The 18211-nt window shown below is 39.8% G+C and overlaps 1 protein-coding gene and 1 long non-coding RNA gene across 5 annotated transcripts in view; one reads left to right on the top strand and one right to left on the bottom strand.

The window, feature by feature from the left end:
* Positions 1-205: 205 nt before the first annotated feature.
* LOC143414734 (uncharacterized) lies at positions 206-1594 on the top strand. The gene is made up of 3 exons (XR_013095430.1): positions 206-514; positions 611-703; positions 870-1594. It is a non-coding gene; the product is annotated as an uncharacterized LOC143414734 (long non-coding RNA).
* Positions 1595-8309: 6715 nt separating this feature from the next.
* Positions 8310-18211, bottom strand: part of hivep3a (HIVEP zinc finger 3a) — a 55451-nt gene continuing 45549 nt past the window's right edge. For all 4 annotated transcript variants that reach the window (XM_004564390.3, XM_004564391.3, XM_004564392.3 and 1 more), the window contains 4 exons: positions 14858-14988; positions 14692-14766; positions 13244-13854; positions 8310-9646 (listed from right to left, as the gene is read on the bottom strand). In XM_004564390.3, the coding sequence (XP_004564447.1) occupies positions 9125-9646; positions 13244-13854; positions 14692-14766; positions 14858-14988 (1339 nt within the window). In that variant the 3' untranslated portion in view covers positions 8310-9124. The remainder of the gene's footprint in view (positions 9647-13243; positions 13855-14691; positions 14767-14857; positions 14989-18211) is intronic.

Below are 18211 nucleotides of genomic sequence, written 5' to 3'. Positions count from 1 at the left end.
TATTCTGGCATTAACAATGTGAATCTACTTAATATTAAGACTTTATGTAAGCAGTTAGTATAGTGTGATAATGTAGGGTCATTAGTGCTTTGTTAAGTTGGGACACATTTTTTACAAAATGGGCTGGGAGTGAACAATGTGTAAATTCGAAACCTCTGCAAAAACAGGGTTGCTTAAACATTAGAGATTACACCACGGTTATGGTGGGGAAGTCTCCCTTGTCTTCACCAAGATTGTTTTTGTTCCCTCAAAACTTGGGGTAGCCTTAGATCACTTCTATCCTCTTTAAATAATGTATTACAGCATTCATTAATGCAGTATAGCTAATAGTCTGCAAGGTTTAATTCTTCTGTTTGTGTGGTCTACAGATAAAGGAGGAGTTCAAGAGAATAACCACTGTAAGCCTTGAATGGCTACACTTGACCATTGCACCCCAAAACTGATGGATGTCATTTTATCAAGGGGAGGAGCTAAGGGAGTGAGAATCAGGCAGATCAAGGACATGCTTCTTGAGGTAGGACAACTATTTAGACTTTGGGTAGCTTTGAAATGCACTTTGTTGTCAGTCACCCATGTATTTTATACTCACACTTTATTTTTTCTTAAATAGCACAATACAATTGAAACACGCAGAGAAGTAGCCATCTGCTGCCTTATCACTTTCCTTGGAGAGAAGGACGAGGACCTTTTCATGGAGTTTGGTGTAAGTAATTCAGCATTGTGTGTGTGTGTGTGTGTGTGTGTGTGTGTGTGTGTGTGTGTGTGTGTGTGTGTGTGTTCCATTGATCATCTGAATTCATTAAGATTCAGTAAGTATAAAAGTCTAATCTATAATTCACTAACCTATTTTTTAAAATTTGCTTTACAAGGACACCAAAGAACTTAAGGCAGGTGATGAAAACTGCCATCATCAGTGACCGGTACACCCCTGGATCTAACCATAAGACTGCAACCATTGTGGTGGAGGAAACAAAAATAATGGAGGGCCAGAATTTCCCAAGGTGCTGTGTTTTGCTCATGGGCATAATATATGCTCTCAATCTGAGCTAATGCAAATATACTTTTGAAGTTGTTCAGAAGCTGTTCCTTGACCTTGATGGAACCATCATTATGTTAAAGATGTTGACTCTGTTTCAAAAATTGTTAACTGTTTTGAATCCTGTATGTGTAAAATTGATCTTAAAGGTGTTTGCTACATTGTGTAATAGAAAGATGCAAGATCTTGTAAAGTTTGGTAGGCATTGAAAGTTAACATTTACTGAACACTTGCATGGAAGTATTACTGCAACAAAATGTTTTCTAAGTAGATTTTTTACCAATTGAACACATTTGTTTCTGTGGTGTTAAATACATAAAGGCATATTCTATAACTTGGCTGTGATGGTATAAATCTAAATTTCTGGTTTATTTTCACTTTTTAAATACAAAGTGTTGAAATGCCTACTGTTAAAAAAATAAAAAAGTTATTTGATAAAAAAAAATGTTGAATGAATTCCTTTCTTAAAAGCTATTACAATAAAAAAAAAATAAGAGAAAGCTAAAATGATGATAATAATGATGAAAATCAGCAACTTAATATTTTAAATAATGAACTTTAAAAAATTGTTTTTGTAATTGCTGTAATTAATTACATAACACTTAAAAATCATTTCAAATAATGTGGAAAAAGTAATTGGAGGAACATAATTTTTATGAGTAAACAACTTAAAAATATGTTTTTAAGCTACCAAATATTACGTAAATGGTAATTCAAATCACCTTTGATTATGGAGGATAATTTAATTCCCGTAACTCAATATAGTTTGTTGGTTCAATCTAATTTCAACATAAGTTATCATAACTCAAAAAGACTAATGGAAACTGTTGCGTTAATTTTTTTTGTTGAGCTTAAACAATAGTTTTTAGAGTGTAGAAGTTAAATAGTGTTAGTGGGCGCATCATTTTCATAGGCTGTTTACCATAAATGGAATTGAATGTGGCTGACGTAGAGCAAGCCGTATTGAAAAACAGGAAGAAGTACAGTTGTTTAGGTGATGAAGGCTGGAAAAATATTGCAGATGTTGTGGAATTTAACATCACAGCTCCAACGGAAATCTAGACGAAAGAAGAAGACGCTTACAGAAGCAAGAGGGGGGAAAAAACATAGCTGAAGGTTGCAGATTTGCGTGTTGTCACAGTTTAAAAGAAGGGGAAATGCCAAAAGGATGTCACAATGCAAAAATGCCTGGCATGTGACCAACTCTTTGTTACAGCGGAGAAAGAAAAAAAACTCCTTTAGAGCAAAATTGTCCCGTAATTCAGTGGAATGGGCTCAATGTGAAAGTGTCCACTTTCCCTAATTTCCCCTTCGCCACTGTGTCCTTCCTCTGTTGCTTTTCCCAGACGTGCCAGTCTCGGGTAAAAAAAAATGTGCCCTTATCTGTTCAGCACTTCCAACTGCTGCTGAGGAATGTATGTTGTTGTAATGGCAAACAAACAGCGGCGCCATAATTGCAGAATTTTCCTGGGGTTGAGGTCGATCATACGGATTGTGACACAATAGCATGCAAGTCATCACCTTCAGGACGCATTTGTAAAAATGCGTACACCGGGGCCATTACACAATTGGAAAATAAGACATCACGACATGAAATATCTGCCACAGCGTGCCGATTTATCTTCTGCATCGGAGAAAAACATCAGGATTTCCTGTAGAAAGCTACAGAACATCATGGTTCATTCATTTTGCCATACTGTATGACAAAATAAATAATGGCCAATTAATTTTCCCAAGAAACCTGGACTACTTTGGAAGCCTCAGTTGTGCCTAATATTGATTTTATTTGTTTACAGGCTTAGTGGGGCAGCTTTCTACAGCAGTCCCAGTTTGTCATGTGGCCCCTTTGGAAAATTCATTGTCCACTCCTGCTGTTTAGTGTAGCTGCATTTCCTTTCATGCTCACCCTAAAACAGAAGGTTTGGTTTGATGTGCTAGCTGCTGAGAACTTTTAGAGTCGAGACTTAGAAGAAGCAACTCTACTGAGAAAATGAAACTGGCAGACTGCGAGGCAGCAGCTCAGTCTTCGTAGACAAGCGACTGAAGAAAAGACTGGAGTCAGAACAGTGTCTCTGCTGTTTATTTTAGCTAAAAAGCTAAAAGCTTCCTTTGGGCTTTGAAGCTTTTCCTTGTACACACATTATGATATTAGACACTAAACAAAATGGAATAACCCAGAAGATAGTAATTCTCCTTCATCCACTTTGCTCCACTTATACAAATCACAGGGTCACAGTGGACACGTCACAAGTCCAAGAAAAGATTACAGTGAGACAGACACACTCAGTTCCACACCTGTGCATAGTTTAGGATCACCAACATGTCTTTGGACTGTGGAAGAAAGCTGGAGGACCAAAAGGACACAAAGACAGACATATGCTTTGACTATTGTTTCATGGATTTTACATTTGATTTATATTTTGTGAACATAGTTGACAAAAACAACCAGCTCATGGGATTTTCTAAACTTACTAAAAAAGGGTGCTCAGCCAAGGCACGTTGTACTGCGAAAGTCAGTTTGTTTTCCTTTGCCCAGAAGTTTCTATTTGTGTTGTTGGCGTTGCTGCAAACATCAGGGCAACACCTTAGTGAAAATATTCTGATAGGTCAAACACAGGTAAATATATCCATCCACTTCAGGGGCTGAATGACCTAACCCCACTGACTGCATGTCTTTGAACTGTGGAGAGGACCCACGCAGGCATGGAGAGATTGTTCAAACTACACAAAAAGGCTCAGCATTGTTGCCTTTTTGCTTTTCAGAAGTATTTTTCTGAGATCTTTATGTATTGGAACATTTTTCCTTTAAGTCACTTTTGAACAGCGGATTCAGTAAACTTATACTTTCATCCAGAATTTTCTATATTTAGTTTGACTTCTTCACAACATTATATAAAAAATAGCTAGTTTATCTAAATGTTTATCCTGAAAGGTATTGTCCTGCTAGCTAAGCTTTCATTCCATTACCAAGTTAAGTTTGTATAGTACTACATCTCTGATGTACATCAGGAATGCAATGCCTCATCAGAGAAAAATGCAGACACCTTATCCTTGTTCCTTATTGCTTAAAAAAACAGAAAAGAAGACAGGAAATGGACTTGGCACCTAACTGATTTTAAGTACAGAAATGCGCTGACTCACTCAGACAGGACCCTGATGCGAGTGAGGTGAAGAATGATAGCAGTATCATTACCAGTATGCCAAATACAGACCGAAAGTACACTAACTGTCGGCAGCCTACTTGTTATTAGGCCTCTCCTGTCGCCTCTATTCATCACATGTCGTGAGAGTGCCTGGCACACCTGTCTGCGTCATTAAGGTCAATCATTGAAAAAGAATGAGTCGCACATGGAACCAGGAAGGGAAAAAACGTTTAGACAATGAGCTACAGTAAATGTAACGGCAAATTAGTGAAATAGCAGATAAATGGGTGAAAATGATAAAAACAAAACAAAACAGAAGAGATAAAGACAGAGACAAATAAAAAGAAGTAAAACTTTGTTAAATAAACAGCTTAAATAACTGTAACATTTAAAATAATAATTTATGCTCCGTTATTACAAATAGTTGACATGTATATGTATGATGTATATATAGAAACACAATTTAATACAACATCAAATGGTTAAAATGATAGCGAAATTAAAACTTTAAGTCAGTTAGCTTAATGTAATGGCTACATCACAGTTTCTTCTTTATAGCATAACTGGCTAACTTTAACTTTGTTATTTAAAATGTTGTAACGTTTAGTTTTATATAATTAATAATATTGACTTACAGTTTACACAAAATAAAATAAGCTTTTTTTCATTTACTTATTCTGCAATAACATTTTCATTATTTTTTCTGTTTTTGGCTAGATGAACATGCAAAGTTGCTCTGAATGCAGCATGGTTATAGGTACCAGCTGGTCTGGTCTGGCTATTTCAGTAACTGCTGAGATTTCGAGACAACCTTTTCCAGGGTTTACATAGAACAGTTTGGAAATGATAAAACATCTACCAAGCGGCATTTCTTTGGGAAGAGTGACTCATGGGGTTTGCAATACATTGGGACAATAAACACAATTTTTTTTCTTAAAGTTACTTAATTAATTAATTAATTAACAATCATTCCAAAACATTATAGTGTAGCCTTCTGGAATTAAATCAAATTAAATTAAAAGGAACCTCCAGCAGAACCAGGGTCAGGGCAGTCATCTGTCACAACTGGTTGAGGAGGTGGGGGTAGCACAAGACATATTATGGGAGGGCGTTTATTAATTAATAAAGATTAAATCTAAGAGTGATGCATGAAAACAAGAAAAGAGAAAACAGGTGAATAGAAAAGAAACAGTGCATCATGGGAAGCCCCAGCACGCGGAGACGATAGCAGCATGGCTAATGGATGCTTCAGCGTCAGCCAATCTAACCTCAACGATAAGCTTTGTCAAAAAAGGTTTTACGTCCAGAACAGAACCACAAAACAGAATTGTGATACATAAATGAATTAAATGCGAGAAAGCCTTTCTCAGAATAAAAGGTTGAACTCTATTTACTCTGCCATAAACCTTTAACATGTGTATGAACTTCATCTGACTCATTACATTCATATTATTTGTAAACTCTGAGCTTTATATCATTAACACGAATGGATCACATGGGAGATATGAAAAAATTAAAAAATGATGCCATTAGAAATAACAACTTCCAGGATGTTCTCTGAAGTGAAACTATCTACACATGTTTTTATTGTTGACCTTTTCCTGTCTTTTGTGTGTTTGCTTTCATAAAATTGTCATATTCCATAATTCCATAATTATTACTACAGTAACAAGATGATATGCAAACAAACCCACCCTGCATTAACACCCGACCCGACCCGGCTTCCAGTTTTCAGGAATCTCCATTCAGTTCTGTTTGTTTTACTTTGCCCTCAGACAGGTTTCCTCGTTTTGGGTTATTGTTTGCAGCTCATTTTCTAACGAAACATATCACAACGTTCCTATTAGGAACTATCGTCATAAAATTGGGTAATTACGTTAACGTTTGTTTTATACTGTAAGTAAATAAATGCACGCCTCTTCACAGGTAGATGATTTAAAGCTTTGGGGATGTGTCTGGCTGCCCTTTCCCTGAAACTTCTTCCTTTACTGAGAAACTTATCTGTAGATTGCTGATAAAACACAAACGCAGACAATTATAGTGCTACATTAAAACTTTCCTTTTTTCCCAAATTTGTCATGTGGGGATTTTTTTTCACTTCATTATTTTTTTGTCACTGTCTCCATATTACCTGTGAAAATATACAATAAAATCCCCCCAACTGGTCTGACTTTGGTTTCTGTATGTGCTCCATTACCTTTAGTGGATGATGTCATTTCTTCTAGCGGAGAATAACAGTAGGCCTTAATTTGAGTTCTTCTGCCACCCAGTGGTGACAAGAGTAACATTCAGTACCTAAGAACAAAGAGCTGCCCGAGCCGAGCAGACAGCAAAGAGGGGGTGAAATGAATATTTTGATTCCATGAGATGGAATTTGCTATGCTATGAAATATCCACAGGATGGTGCCATAATCATCAGCATGGAGTGCGCTCAGTCCAGGAAAAATGCACTTGATTCTTACAGACTATTGTATCTCCTTTATCTTTTAGCTTACTATAGGAAATAAACGTATTTGAAACATTTAAACATGCTGACGTGTTTAAATGTGTTCCACTACAGCACAGTGGAAATCAAATGTAACTTTACATTCACAGCAACTCAAAAATGACATTTGGAAAATATCAACAGCAACATTATTAAAATCAATCCACAGACTATTTTGGCAAGATTATAGTTTAAAAAACAAACAAACAAAAACCTTCTAATTAGTTTTTATTTCTACTTTGATTTTTTTTTTTTTTAAACTAAGTTTAGTTTCTGTTAGTTACCAGAGTTTTGCTCATTTCAGTTTTTAATGTTTGGAAATGTTTTTCTTTGTTTTGGTTTTACTTTTAGCTTTTTTAATTTTTATACTAGGGGTGGTATTTGTCAGGGGAAATTTTTGTTTCAGTGTTACAGCGCAAAACAAAATACTTTGTGAAAGCAGTTCCATTTTACTATTTAGTTACTGTTTTTAGTACATAATATTGTTCAGTCTTTCATTTCTATGATCAAAAGCACTTTTTAACACCTACTTGTAGCTGGGTTTTTTTTAAACTTTAGTTTTATTGACCCCAAGATGTGGTTTTGTTTAAAGCACACAATTTTCTTAAAAATGAGTCTTTTAAGATCCATTTGTTGGATTGCAAGAATTACTTAGAACAATCATAGCAACTTCCATTGGTGAAAACAAGCTCTTCAGATGAGTTGCCTGCTACATTTTTTTTTTTTTTTAATTTTGACTGTATTTTCTTTTTACTAAGCTACAGTAGAAACCCATTGTCCTTATACAGAGCCCGCACTGACATCCACGGAGAAGTCATCATTTCGTCAGGCTCCCAGCAAGCAAACAGCGCTGTGGTAGTAAAATGATTAATCAGCCACTTTGTTAACAGATAGAAAATAGAAGGTGTTTGGTAAAGGTTTGGTGAAGGTTTATGGTAACTGCATGAATGTACTGGCGGTGGCCAGTGCTGCCCTTTAGCGCCTAATAGATGTGCCTATGGTATAAATTTGAAAATCCTAGGTAACATCACTCCATTTATTGCATTCACAAGATTTTCAGGGGGCTTGACCTCTGACCTTGATTTCCTGGTCATGGGATTCACACTCATCTGAGAATTTTAGTCGATGCACCGATGTATTGAGTTATCACATTCACAGTCTTGAATGCCTGCTTGCCCAGCTGTGGGGTAAAAACCCACAGCACACAGCATACCTACTTTTTTTATTTTCATTTTTTTATATACGATGAAACACCTCACAAACAAGTAAACTCGGTATAAACGAAAAAAAATTTAATGTTTTTAAAGAGATCAAGATGGGCAAGATGTCAGAGTTGATAATGTCCCATGAAATATTTGGGAAACAGAAGCTTGACTTACCTCATAGCAGCTAATTAATGTTACTGACATTATTTCAAGAAAGAACCAGTCTTGCTGAGCCTCTTACATGTCATAAACAAAAATGTATTCCCTATAAATTAAACTTAACTCCATTGTATTTTGTTTGGATCACTATTTTTTTTGTAATTTTGGCATCTTGCACCTCTTTCAGGATCCCATTGATTTTAATTAATTTCCATACATCAACAGGATTTATTAAACTTAAATAACTGAAATGAAAATAAATAGAAAACGAGACACACTTTCAAAAGTTTTAATAGAAATCTGTAAAAATGAGAAGTTTAATGGTAAACATGAAAATGACAGTGATTGTATTATGTAGAAAAAGCAACAACACAACAATACATGTATCTATTTATGAAAGAAAACTGCACCGTAGCTACCGTGTACGTGAAACAGGTCTCCACTGGATATCAAATCATTTGTCAGTGCACTCGAAAAGGATCTGAAACTTCTTTTCCTGGAGATTTCAGAAAAGGAGCTAATCGTGAGCTTGCTTCTTTAAAAACAAAATTAACAACAATAACAACAAAAATCAGACTAATAATAATAATTATTATAATAATGATAATAATAATAATAATAATCACAGCTTTTAAGAATGACATATTAAACCACAATCTTGACATAAAATTGCACTTCAAAATACTGGTTGGGTGAATAAATATTTGCGATACCTTTTTATATCCATTTTGGTAATACAGTACATAAACACAGCAATAGTATATTAGCTGTCAACAGGGTTAATAGGGAAACTGATTTAAACTTTGTCTATTTTCATTCCAGCTGCTTTTGCATATAGTACAGAATTTGCATATTAGCACAGAAATAAATAAACACCAATGACATCAAAGAAGGGTAAAAAAGATTTACAAAACATACTGCATATCTAACATAGTGTCCATATATATTAATAATATAATTACATAACAGCGTCATTCAGAAGCGGTGCTCAAGTGCTTTTGCGTTTTGTCGTCAGACTCAAAACAAGCGTGTGGTGATTTCTGGCCACAGGCTGGTCTTAGTCTTTTTGCACTGTCCCTTCGGACTCTGCCTCCGATCAGAGTTGTGTCTGGGAGGAAGGAGTCTTTTTTTGGCCTTGAGAGTTCTCAGGGTAAACACATCTTTCTCTAACAGGTGCATCTGCGCTCACCTCCAGGTGTCTCGTCTCTGTTCTGGGACTCGACGGCTGCTGGATGGTGAAGGATCCTTGATTATTTTTGTTGGGTAGGACACCTGCAGGCATTTGTCCTGTCGCCTCAGGATTCGGTAGGCTGGCTTGGCTGCTCAGCGGCATCTCTTTAAGAACGTCCTTGCGATGTGGCAGAGCGAGCCTTCCATTTGGAGCCTCGCTCAGTTTCATGGATGCCCCTGAGGTGTTAGCAGTCGTGCTGCTCAGGAAGCTGTACATTTGCAGGGGGGACCTGGGCGGAATCATGTGAATCCCCCCAATTGGAATCAGCATGCTTGGGGCTCTGCTTGGCTGCTGCGAGTGCAGAGGAAGGTGACTCAGAAGGTTGTGGGCTCCACGAGGACGCATGGAATGCGAGGGGATGTGGGTCAGTCCAACCTCATCTACACACTACAACAAAAACAAACTGAAATTTCAGTGGCTCTGCTGGTGGTAAATTCACCTACAATTTTTAGAAACTGTTTCTGTCTCAGTTCATTTTCTGTATTTTGACAAGATATCTTTTTTAAAAAGCTATAAAAATATCTGTTTCATTTTGATATGGCCATCTATAGGATATAGGGTTGAAATTACGATTAAATGATTTGCAAATCACTGCATAGAGGTCCCCCCCACCTTTTATTTTCCTCAAACTGATTTTTACAGTGTCCCAGCTTTTGGACACAAATAGTAGTTCTGCTCTAAAGTGGAATAATAAATAATGAAAAGAATCATGGCAGACTGAATATCGCCGCTGTCAAAGAGTGAAAGGGTTTGTGCATCCCGTGGCCTATGTTGTGGGGGGGCTTTTGCCCCCTGTTAGGGTCTCCCATGGCAAATTTGTCCTGAGGGACCAGACAGAGTGATTAAAAAAACCCTATGAGCTGAAGATCCAGGGAACAGTTGACCCTGCATGGGATAGGGTTAGCAGGTCCCTGTACTGAAGCAAGGCCTGGGAAGGTGCCCAAAGGCGAGCGCCTGGTGGTCAGGCCTTAGTCCATGGGACTCGGCCAGGCACGGCCTGAAAAAGGGACCTTGGCCCACCCTCTTGTAGGCCCAGAATGCAGGAGGCGCCGTAGGGGTTGGGTACAGTGCGTGCTGGGCAGCAGCCATGGGTGGTGACCCTGGTGGACCGATCCATGGCTGCCGAGACTAGAGATTGAGACATAGAACATAATTTCTCTGGTGGGGAAGGAGCCTGAACGTGAGACTCAACGTGAGGTTGAGTCTGTGCATTGAGTCGGACTCAGCTTAATGTACAGCTTGGGATCTTGAACCAGTCTCCTGGAGAGGGGTTGTACTATGTCTCAGTCTGGAGTTGCCCTTGGTGAGAGGCTGGGATGGGTATCTTAGTATCCTCTCGGCTTGTTGCCAGTATGTTGGAGTTCTTCCCTGGTGGATGAAAGGGTTTGTTCCCTGGGTCGGGGAACGGGTCCTCACTGTCGTCTATGTCTATTCACTGAACGACAGTTCAGAGTACCTGGCCTTCCTGGAGTCCCTGACTTCTTGAGGGTGCTCCACCTGGGGACTTTCTCGTCTTACTGGGAATGGTCATGTGGGCAACAACAGTGAGACCCGGAAGCGCGAGATTGGGAGGAACAGCCTGCCAGATCTGAACCCGAATGGTGCTCTGTTACTGGACTTCTGCGCAAACCATAGTTCATCCATAACAAACTCCATGTTCCAACATAAGGGTGTCCATGAGTGCAAGTGGCACCAGGACATCGCAGGCTGCAGGTCGATGATGATTGTGATCGTATCATCAGATCTGCGGCCATATGTTCTGGATACTCTGGACTGGAAAATCTATGCCAGGGTCCGTCCATTAGCTGATTCAGGAGGAACCTGCCGCTTTCATGCCAGTTGTGGAACACTAGACCAGCTCTTTAGCCTCCTGAGGATATTCAAGGGTTGGTCCAGTAAGGTTGACCGTTGGACTCCACCAGGGCTGCCCTTTGTCACTGATTCTGTTCATAATTTTTACGGACAGAATTTCTAGGCATAGTGATGGAAGGCTTCCACTTGCGTGGCCTCAGTATCTCGTCTCTGCTTTTTGCAGATAATGTGGTTCTCTTGGCTTCATCAGGTGGTGGCCTCCAACTCGCCCTGGAGTGGATCACAGCCAAATGTGAAGCGGCAGGAATGAGAATCAGCACCTCCAACTTTCAGGTTAAGGTCCTCAAGTGAAAAAGGATGGAGTTCCCACTCCGGGTCAGGGAATGCCTGAAGTGGAGGAATTTAAGTATCTTGGGGTCTTGTTTATGAGTTAGGGGAGAGGGGAGTGCGAGATCAACAGAAAGGTTGGTGCTGTGGCTGGAGTACGGGGAGAGGGAGGTCTGGACTTCTCTGCTTATGCTGCTGCCCCCGCAACCTGGCCACATATAAGTGGAAGAAAATAGACGAATGGATGGATGGATATTTTTTTCCTCCTTGTTTGAAATGTCCCATTTTCCAACATGGAAAGCTTAGGAAACATTACTGTTAGACTTTTTCGAGTCCAGTTGAAGTCTACTTGAAGCGTGCTTGCTCAAGTGCTGTACTGCTGTGTAGTGTCTCCTAGTCAGTGTGGTTATTAAAAAAAACATTTACAGGTACAGTAGGTACAATCGAACAGACGAGCTACTGTAGCTCAAACTGCTGAAAAAGTTGACGCTGGTTCTGATAGAAAAGTGTCAGAACCGAGCATCACAGTTTGTTGTGTATGGGGCTGCATAGACACAGACCAGTCAGGGGGACCATGCTGACCCCTGTCCACCAACAAAAGTGCCAACAATGGGCACATGAGCATCAGAATTGGACCATGGAACAATGGAATAAAGTGTCCTGGTCTGGTGAATCACAATTTCTTTTACATTGCTTTTACCCTGGGAAACACCTGGTAATCAGGATGTACAATGGGAAGAAGGCAAGCCAGTGGGAGTGTGATGCTTTGGGCAATGCTTTGCTGGGAAACCATGGGTCCCTGCCATCCATGAGGATGTTACTTTGTACATACCATCTGTTGAAAATCACGTACACGCTTTCATGGAAGCTGTGTTCCCTGATGGCTGTGACCTCTTTCAGCAGGATATTGTGCCCTGCCACAAAGCAACAGTGGTTCAGGAATGGTTTGAGGAGCACAACAATGACTTTAAGGTGTTGATTTGGCCTCCAAATTCCCCAGTTCTCAATCCAATTGAGCATCTCTGGGATGTGCTGGACAAATAAGACCGAATCATGAAGACCACACCTCACAACTTACAAGACTTAAAGGATCCATGCCTCAACAGGTCAGGGCTCTTTGGGCAGCCAAATGGGGACCAACACAATATTAGGCAGGTTTGTCATGAAGTTATATCTGATCCGTGTATATGCAAACACAAGAGGTCACTCTGTCGTGAATGTGAATCAGTACCTGCTCCTCTGGGACCCACATTAGTGTGAGGGGTATGTGGTGAAGTTTCACCATAACATGTTTGGTGTATACTTTTTGCTTATCAGTTTTTAATTAGGGTGAGCCGAGATACTCACCCACGCTATTTTTGTTGTTGACATGTGGTTCCAATCTTCAGAATTTAGTGATTGGCCTGCTTTTCCTTTTTCCCCTGGTTACCCAGGGAAAACATGTGTCTATTTGGGAGCTCTCCTGCATTATTTTAGGGCTAGGAGCTGCATGGTTGCTTTGTCTGATATAAAACAGAGCTGCCTTTCCTTACCTTTCCAATAAATGTGACTTTAAAATAACCTCATATGTACCAGCCTATCTATATTTATTCTAAATGTTGACTTGCTGGAATTTAGCTGAACCACACAAGATTGGCTTTGTGAGCTGGAACCTGATTTATTTAAAAACTTTAGGCTAAACTAATAGAGTTGGATCAAGTCACAGGTGAGTGACACGGTTTGAAGAAAAGCCACCTTTTGGCCAGTGGTAATTATACACGCAGCAAAATTCTGACTTAAGTATACAAAAACAAAAAAATTAAATCGTTATGAAGAACACTCAAAAAATGTTTTGAAGTCACTCACCAGCCTTGCCGTAGATGCTTGTTCCCTTGGATGAATATGGGCTTGACAGTGAGCAGAGGTGTCAGCCAGGGAGCCCAGAAACCCATAGGAATGCGACCCCTGAGACTGCACTATTATAGGAGAGAGGCCTCTAACAGGGGAGATTGGTCTCTGTGAGGCGGTGGAGACATGACAACTGGATGGGGAGAGGGATGAAGGAGGAGCAGGGGACTGGCAAGGCCTGGGTGATGGGTTACGAGATGGAGAAAGCTCAATTTGTGGAGTCAGGATTTGACTACTTGGAGAATGAGGACCTCCAGAGGATGCTAACGTTGAAGCGTCGAGGCGTCTGCGGGCAAACAACGCCCTTCTGGCACTGGCTGAGCTTTTCTGGGTGGAATCCCTGGAGGTAATCGGAAAGGATGAGCTGCCTTCAGACTCCCCCAGCTGATGTGCTGGATGAACCTTCTCTCTGTTAGTGTCAGAGCCTTCAGCCGCTGTGGACCGGCTGTCTTTGTTATGCCCGTCATACTTGTCCTTGGTGTTTGGATCTCCTTGATCTCCACTTTTCCCAGCACCAGAGCACTGATGACCTTTTTGCTGATTTGGCTGACATGATGAGATTTTGCAGACTTTAAGGACAGAAAAAAAGGTTTATTTTAAATTAATTTTATATTTAAATTTTTTTCAAATTTTTCTTACATTAGTAAGGCAAAACATCAAGAACTTTATTTAGATTATTTCAAATTTGACATGTAGATGTCAACATGTAGAGAGTTTATGAAAGCTTATATTTCAATTTCCTACAAAACTTTACATTCATTCAAGACTTCAAAGGCTGCAATGCATTTTCTGAGTAACATGTAAAACAGTTACTATTACTTAACTCTTACTATTAACAGTAACTTATTACTCACTCATCACACACACACGCTTAACTCTAAGTGAAAAATAGTCGATTGAACTTATTCTGATCAGCTTTTCTAGAACTGAAAACTCAGTCTTGCAGATCTTAATAAACTCAGTTTCATTTATCTAAATAACTCAATGCCACCTTTCCCTCATCTGCTACGATACCACGAAAAACCCATAGCCTGAGAAATTCTGAGAGAAACTAGCATGAACATAAATGACTCAAACGCAGTAGAAACTTTCATCTTAGGATTTTTCTATTCATTTTTATCGAATTCTGCATCTTGAAGGAATTTGTAGAGCGGGTCACTATGTTAAATTAAAGGCGAAATGCTGGCCTGGCCTCTTGTTCCATATTCCATTTATCTAAAGAGGTTTGACATTTGATAAAATGTGTACATAATAAGGAGTTAGAAGCAGACATTTAACACAGTAAGAATAGTGCTAATAATGCTAATGTGGTAAGCATAGGACAAAAAAGAAGAGAAAAAGGAGCACAGGGCATGTAATTTACAAAGCAATTACTGCATTTATTTTTAGCCAAAAACAAGTTGTACCTTCATGTGTGTTCCCTGGATAACAGCAGGTTTCCTTTCCATGTCCCTTAGATATCAGGTGTTCAGTAAGACTCCCTGGAAATAAAAAAGAGCCGCTCACTGTTGATGCACAGAGAACACATACAAGAAACTTAAAATGAAAAAACATTTTATTGCCTGTCATTACCTGTAGCTTTGAATGCGGTTTCACAGAAACTGTAGTTAAATGATGGTGATTCCTTGGTGATTACTGTAGTATCGTCACACTGGCACTTTTCTCCAACTCCACCATGTGCGTCATCATACCTCTTATTTGATCTGCAAATGTAAAGAGAGAGAAAGAGGTTTCAGTCTGGTACTCAGGGTGTTTCCTTGTCAGTCAGCTCAGGATGATAGCAGCAATCAATATGAATGTAACAGGAGCTGACAGCCAGGCTGGGGGCCCTTCAGCACCTGTTAGTGACTGCATTTATCCAATGTAAGTGTAATGTCTGGTGCTGGCCTTTACAACATGGGAATTTCAAACTGTGGCGGCTGGGCTTGGGGTCCACACCACTTCACTTAGACTTCCTTCAGTGAGGCACCTACTTCAGCTTCAACAGAGAAGCTTTCATAAGCCAAAAACCAGCCCCCTCCGCCTCCCACCCTTCACAGCTAACACAACCACCAAGCCCAAACAAGAGGGAGCTTTCGATGCGGCTTCAGGTCCAGAGGTTTGCTGAAAGCGCAGCCAATAAAAACAGGCACAAGAGGGAGGGAAACCCTCGCCCAAACCAGCAGCTGCTCCAAATAAACGTGAAAAAACACTGAAAATAAAAACACATTCCTATGACAAACAATGGTTCTGGTTATAATTGGCTGTTTTTCTCTTCTATTTTCACCACAGGCTGTGTGGCTGGATAAACTCAGCAGGTATCATAAATGGTTGCTTTTACAGTGTCGGAAAACTTCCAAGTTAATGAAAGAGAAACACTTTGCCTTCGTACCTCTATACTGTACTCGGCAGGTATAAATTTCATGTAACACCCGTTCCCACTCAAGATTTGAACCTAGAGCCCTTGGCTTTCCCCACTTCAAAAAAAAGAAAGGAAAAAATGGCAACATCCCACTAGCTTGCTGCCTCCGTTGTGTCTTTATGTTCCTCAGACAGACAGAGCAGACGGAGAAAGCAGAAAGCGGGCGGGCGTGAGGATGACTCACTCTTTTTAGGAAGGCTGCGATGAGCGTCAACATGAGTCACAACAGGGATTTGTTCGCAGACACACTCCTGAACCAAAAAAGAGACACACAGATGGCACCTCTCTGCACTCCCCTTATCACATCACAGCAGTGTTTATTTCTGATAGGTATCAAAATTACTGAGCATGTCTGGCTTAACCTCCCTGCAAATGAATCTGAGGAGATGAGTGTGTGCTACATAAGAATAGTAGAACGGACTGTGCCTACTTACATCTGTTCAAATGATATGTTAGTTTCAGAATGAGTGTTAGCCATTGCTCATCTTGTTTTCTTTTCTTTTTAACATGAACAGTGACTCTTGCCAAATTTGGGTAAATCGGAGGTAGTTCCTCCACTGATTTGCTGGGATTGGGGCACTTTGAGGTGTTTTACTGTCTTTGTGCCAATCCTGCCAAAGGATAACACTGTGTTCACATCACAGCTTATTATTCAGTTTTAAGTAATTCCTGTGTGTACTTCATATCTGTTACACATCATTAAGCACAGCTATTTTTACTATGGTTACTTGCATTTAAATGATCCTTTAATATACTGTGTTTCACGCTGATTTAGAACAGTATTTAAAATGAAGGTTGGAAGATTGATTAAATGCCCTGACAGCTAATCAAATGTGTCTTCCTGCCATGAGTAAGATGCAAGTCAGTCAAGTGGCAAACATTAGGTTACAGGTTAAGAAATAATAAGCTCATTCAACCAAATAGCCTGGCCAACCTCTGCTAGGTCTGACAGGCCAAGTCTGGGCTAGAAGGTTCTTCTGGGGTCTAAGTCAGCGGTCCCCAATCCCTGGGCCACGGACCGGCACCGGTCCGTGAGAGTTGAGGCTCAGGTGTGAAATTTATGGTTTTCAGGGTTTTTATTGTTATTTTTTTAATCGTTAACTCTGTTTCCCTGGGTCTTTCCCAGTGTGTTATGAATACATCTTCTTTTGGTACCGGTACTGGTTTTATTTTGTTGTATTTATCCACGACACCTTAAAGGTCAGTCCATGAAAATATTGTCGGACATAAACTGGTGCAAAAAAAGGTTGGGGGCTGTTGGTCTAAGTAATAATTGTCGATAAGCCTACCCCCTCATTTTGATAAGTCTCTTTTAGAGTAATCTTAAGAATTATTTCTTTGTTCCATTATTGCAAAGACTTGAAAGAACAATATAAATACAGGAGAAAAAAAAAATCATATTCCGATTTTCTAGAGTTAGGGTAAAGGTTAACTTTAAGGGTGAGGTCATCACCAATGAGTTAGACCTCACAGGGTTAATCTGCAAGCTGTTTTGAGAAATTATTTTTCAGAATGGCTAAAGGGTTGCTAAAGGGTTTTAACCAAAATACCCATTTTGCTCTCCTCCAAAATAGGGTTAGGATTATCACCAATGAGGACTTGAACCTCAGCGGGTTAATAAAACAAAATATAGTCAATATTTGACTCATCTTAATATTATTATGTTTTTGGGAATGCTTTTACAAAAAAGCATTATACCCATAAACCTACAGGAAACAGTTTCCAAACTATCAGCAAATGAAAACATTTTCAGAGCCTTTGTTTCATGTTTCCTCAGCATATTCCCAGGCCCAAGCTCTTTTTTTTTGTATAGCATTTGTCCATTTTCCATTCTGTCTGTACAGCAGATTTTCTTTAATGACTAATGCCATGTCTGTACACAATGTCCGTGTTACACCAATACACACAGCCAACAATGTACTGCTGCTCTATGTGAATGGCTCTGATGGCTGGTGTAAATGAATCTCTGCAGGAGCAGAGGAAGCTAGGTAGTTTCCTGGCTTCAGGCCTTCAACAGATGGACTCTGCTGGTGCAGACAGCCAACCCTTAGCCTGTCCAACGTAACGGACGACAACAGTTTCCAGAACACAGAACAGAATGTGACACATGCTTTCTGTGCTGTAAGTAATGCAGAGCATTACAATATAAATAAAAACAATGTATCATTATTACCTAACAATGCTGGATAATCTTACTTGTGTTACAAAAATCTTATGGTTATGTATATAACCCCGGTTCTCTGAGTAGCATGAGTGAGTGTCTCACTATGGGGGAACGCCTCCTGCGTGACCTCATCAGAAGCTCAAATACCATTATGCCAGCCCTTACAGACTGGCTAGGTGACGCCTATGTCAGGAGGGGCTAGTTCCTCCCTATATAATAGGCTGACATAGCATCAGATGTCATTCAAAACGAGCCCACCTCTTCCTTGCTTCCATAGCAAGGCAAACACATGAAAAAAATCAAATGTGATGATGCAGATGAGCCCGTCACCTCACTCGCCTGTGACAGAGGTGATGGTGAG

This window comes from Maylandia zebra, linkage group LG22 (genome assembly GCF_041146795.1).
Source record: "Maylandia zebra isolate NMK-2024a linkage group LG22, Mzebra_GT3a, whole genome shotgun sequence".
NCBI lineage: Eukaryota > Metazoa > Chordata > Actinopteri > Cichliformes > Cichlidae > Maylandia > Maylandia zebra.
This window is presented reverse-complemented; position numbering and strand designations above follow the sequence as displayed.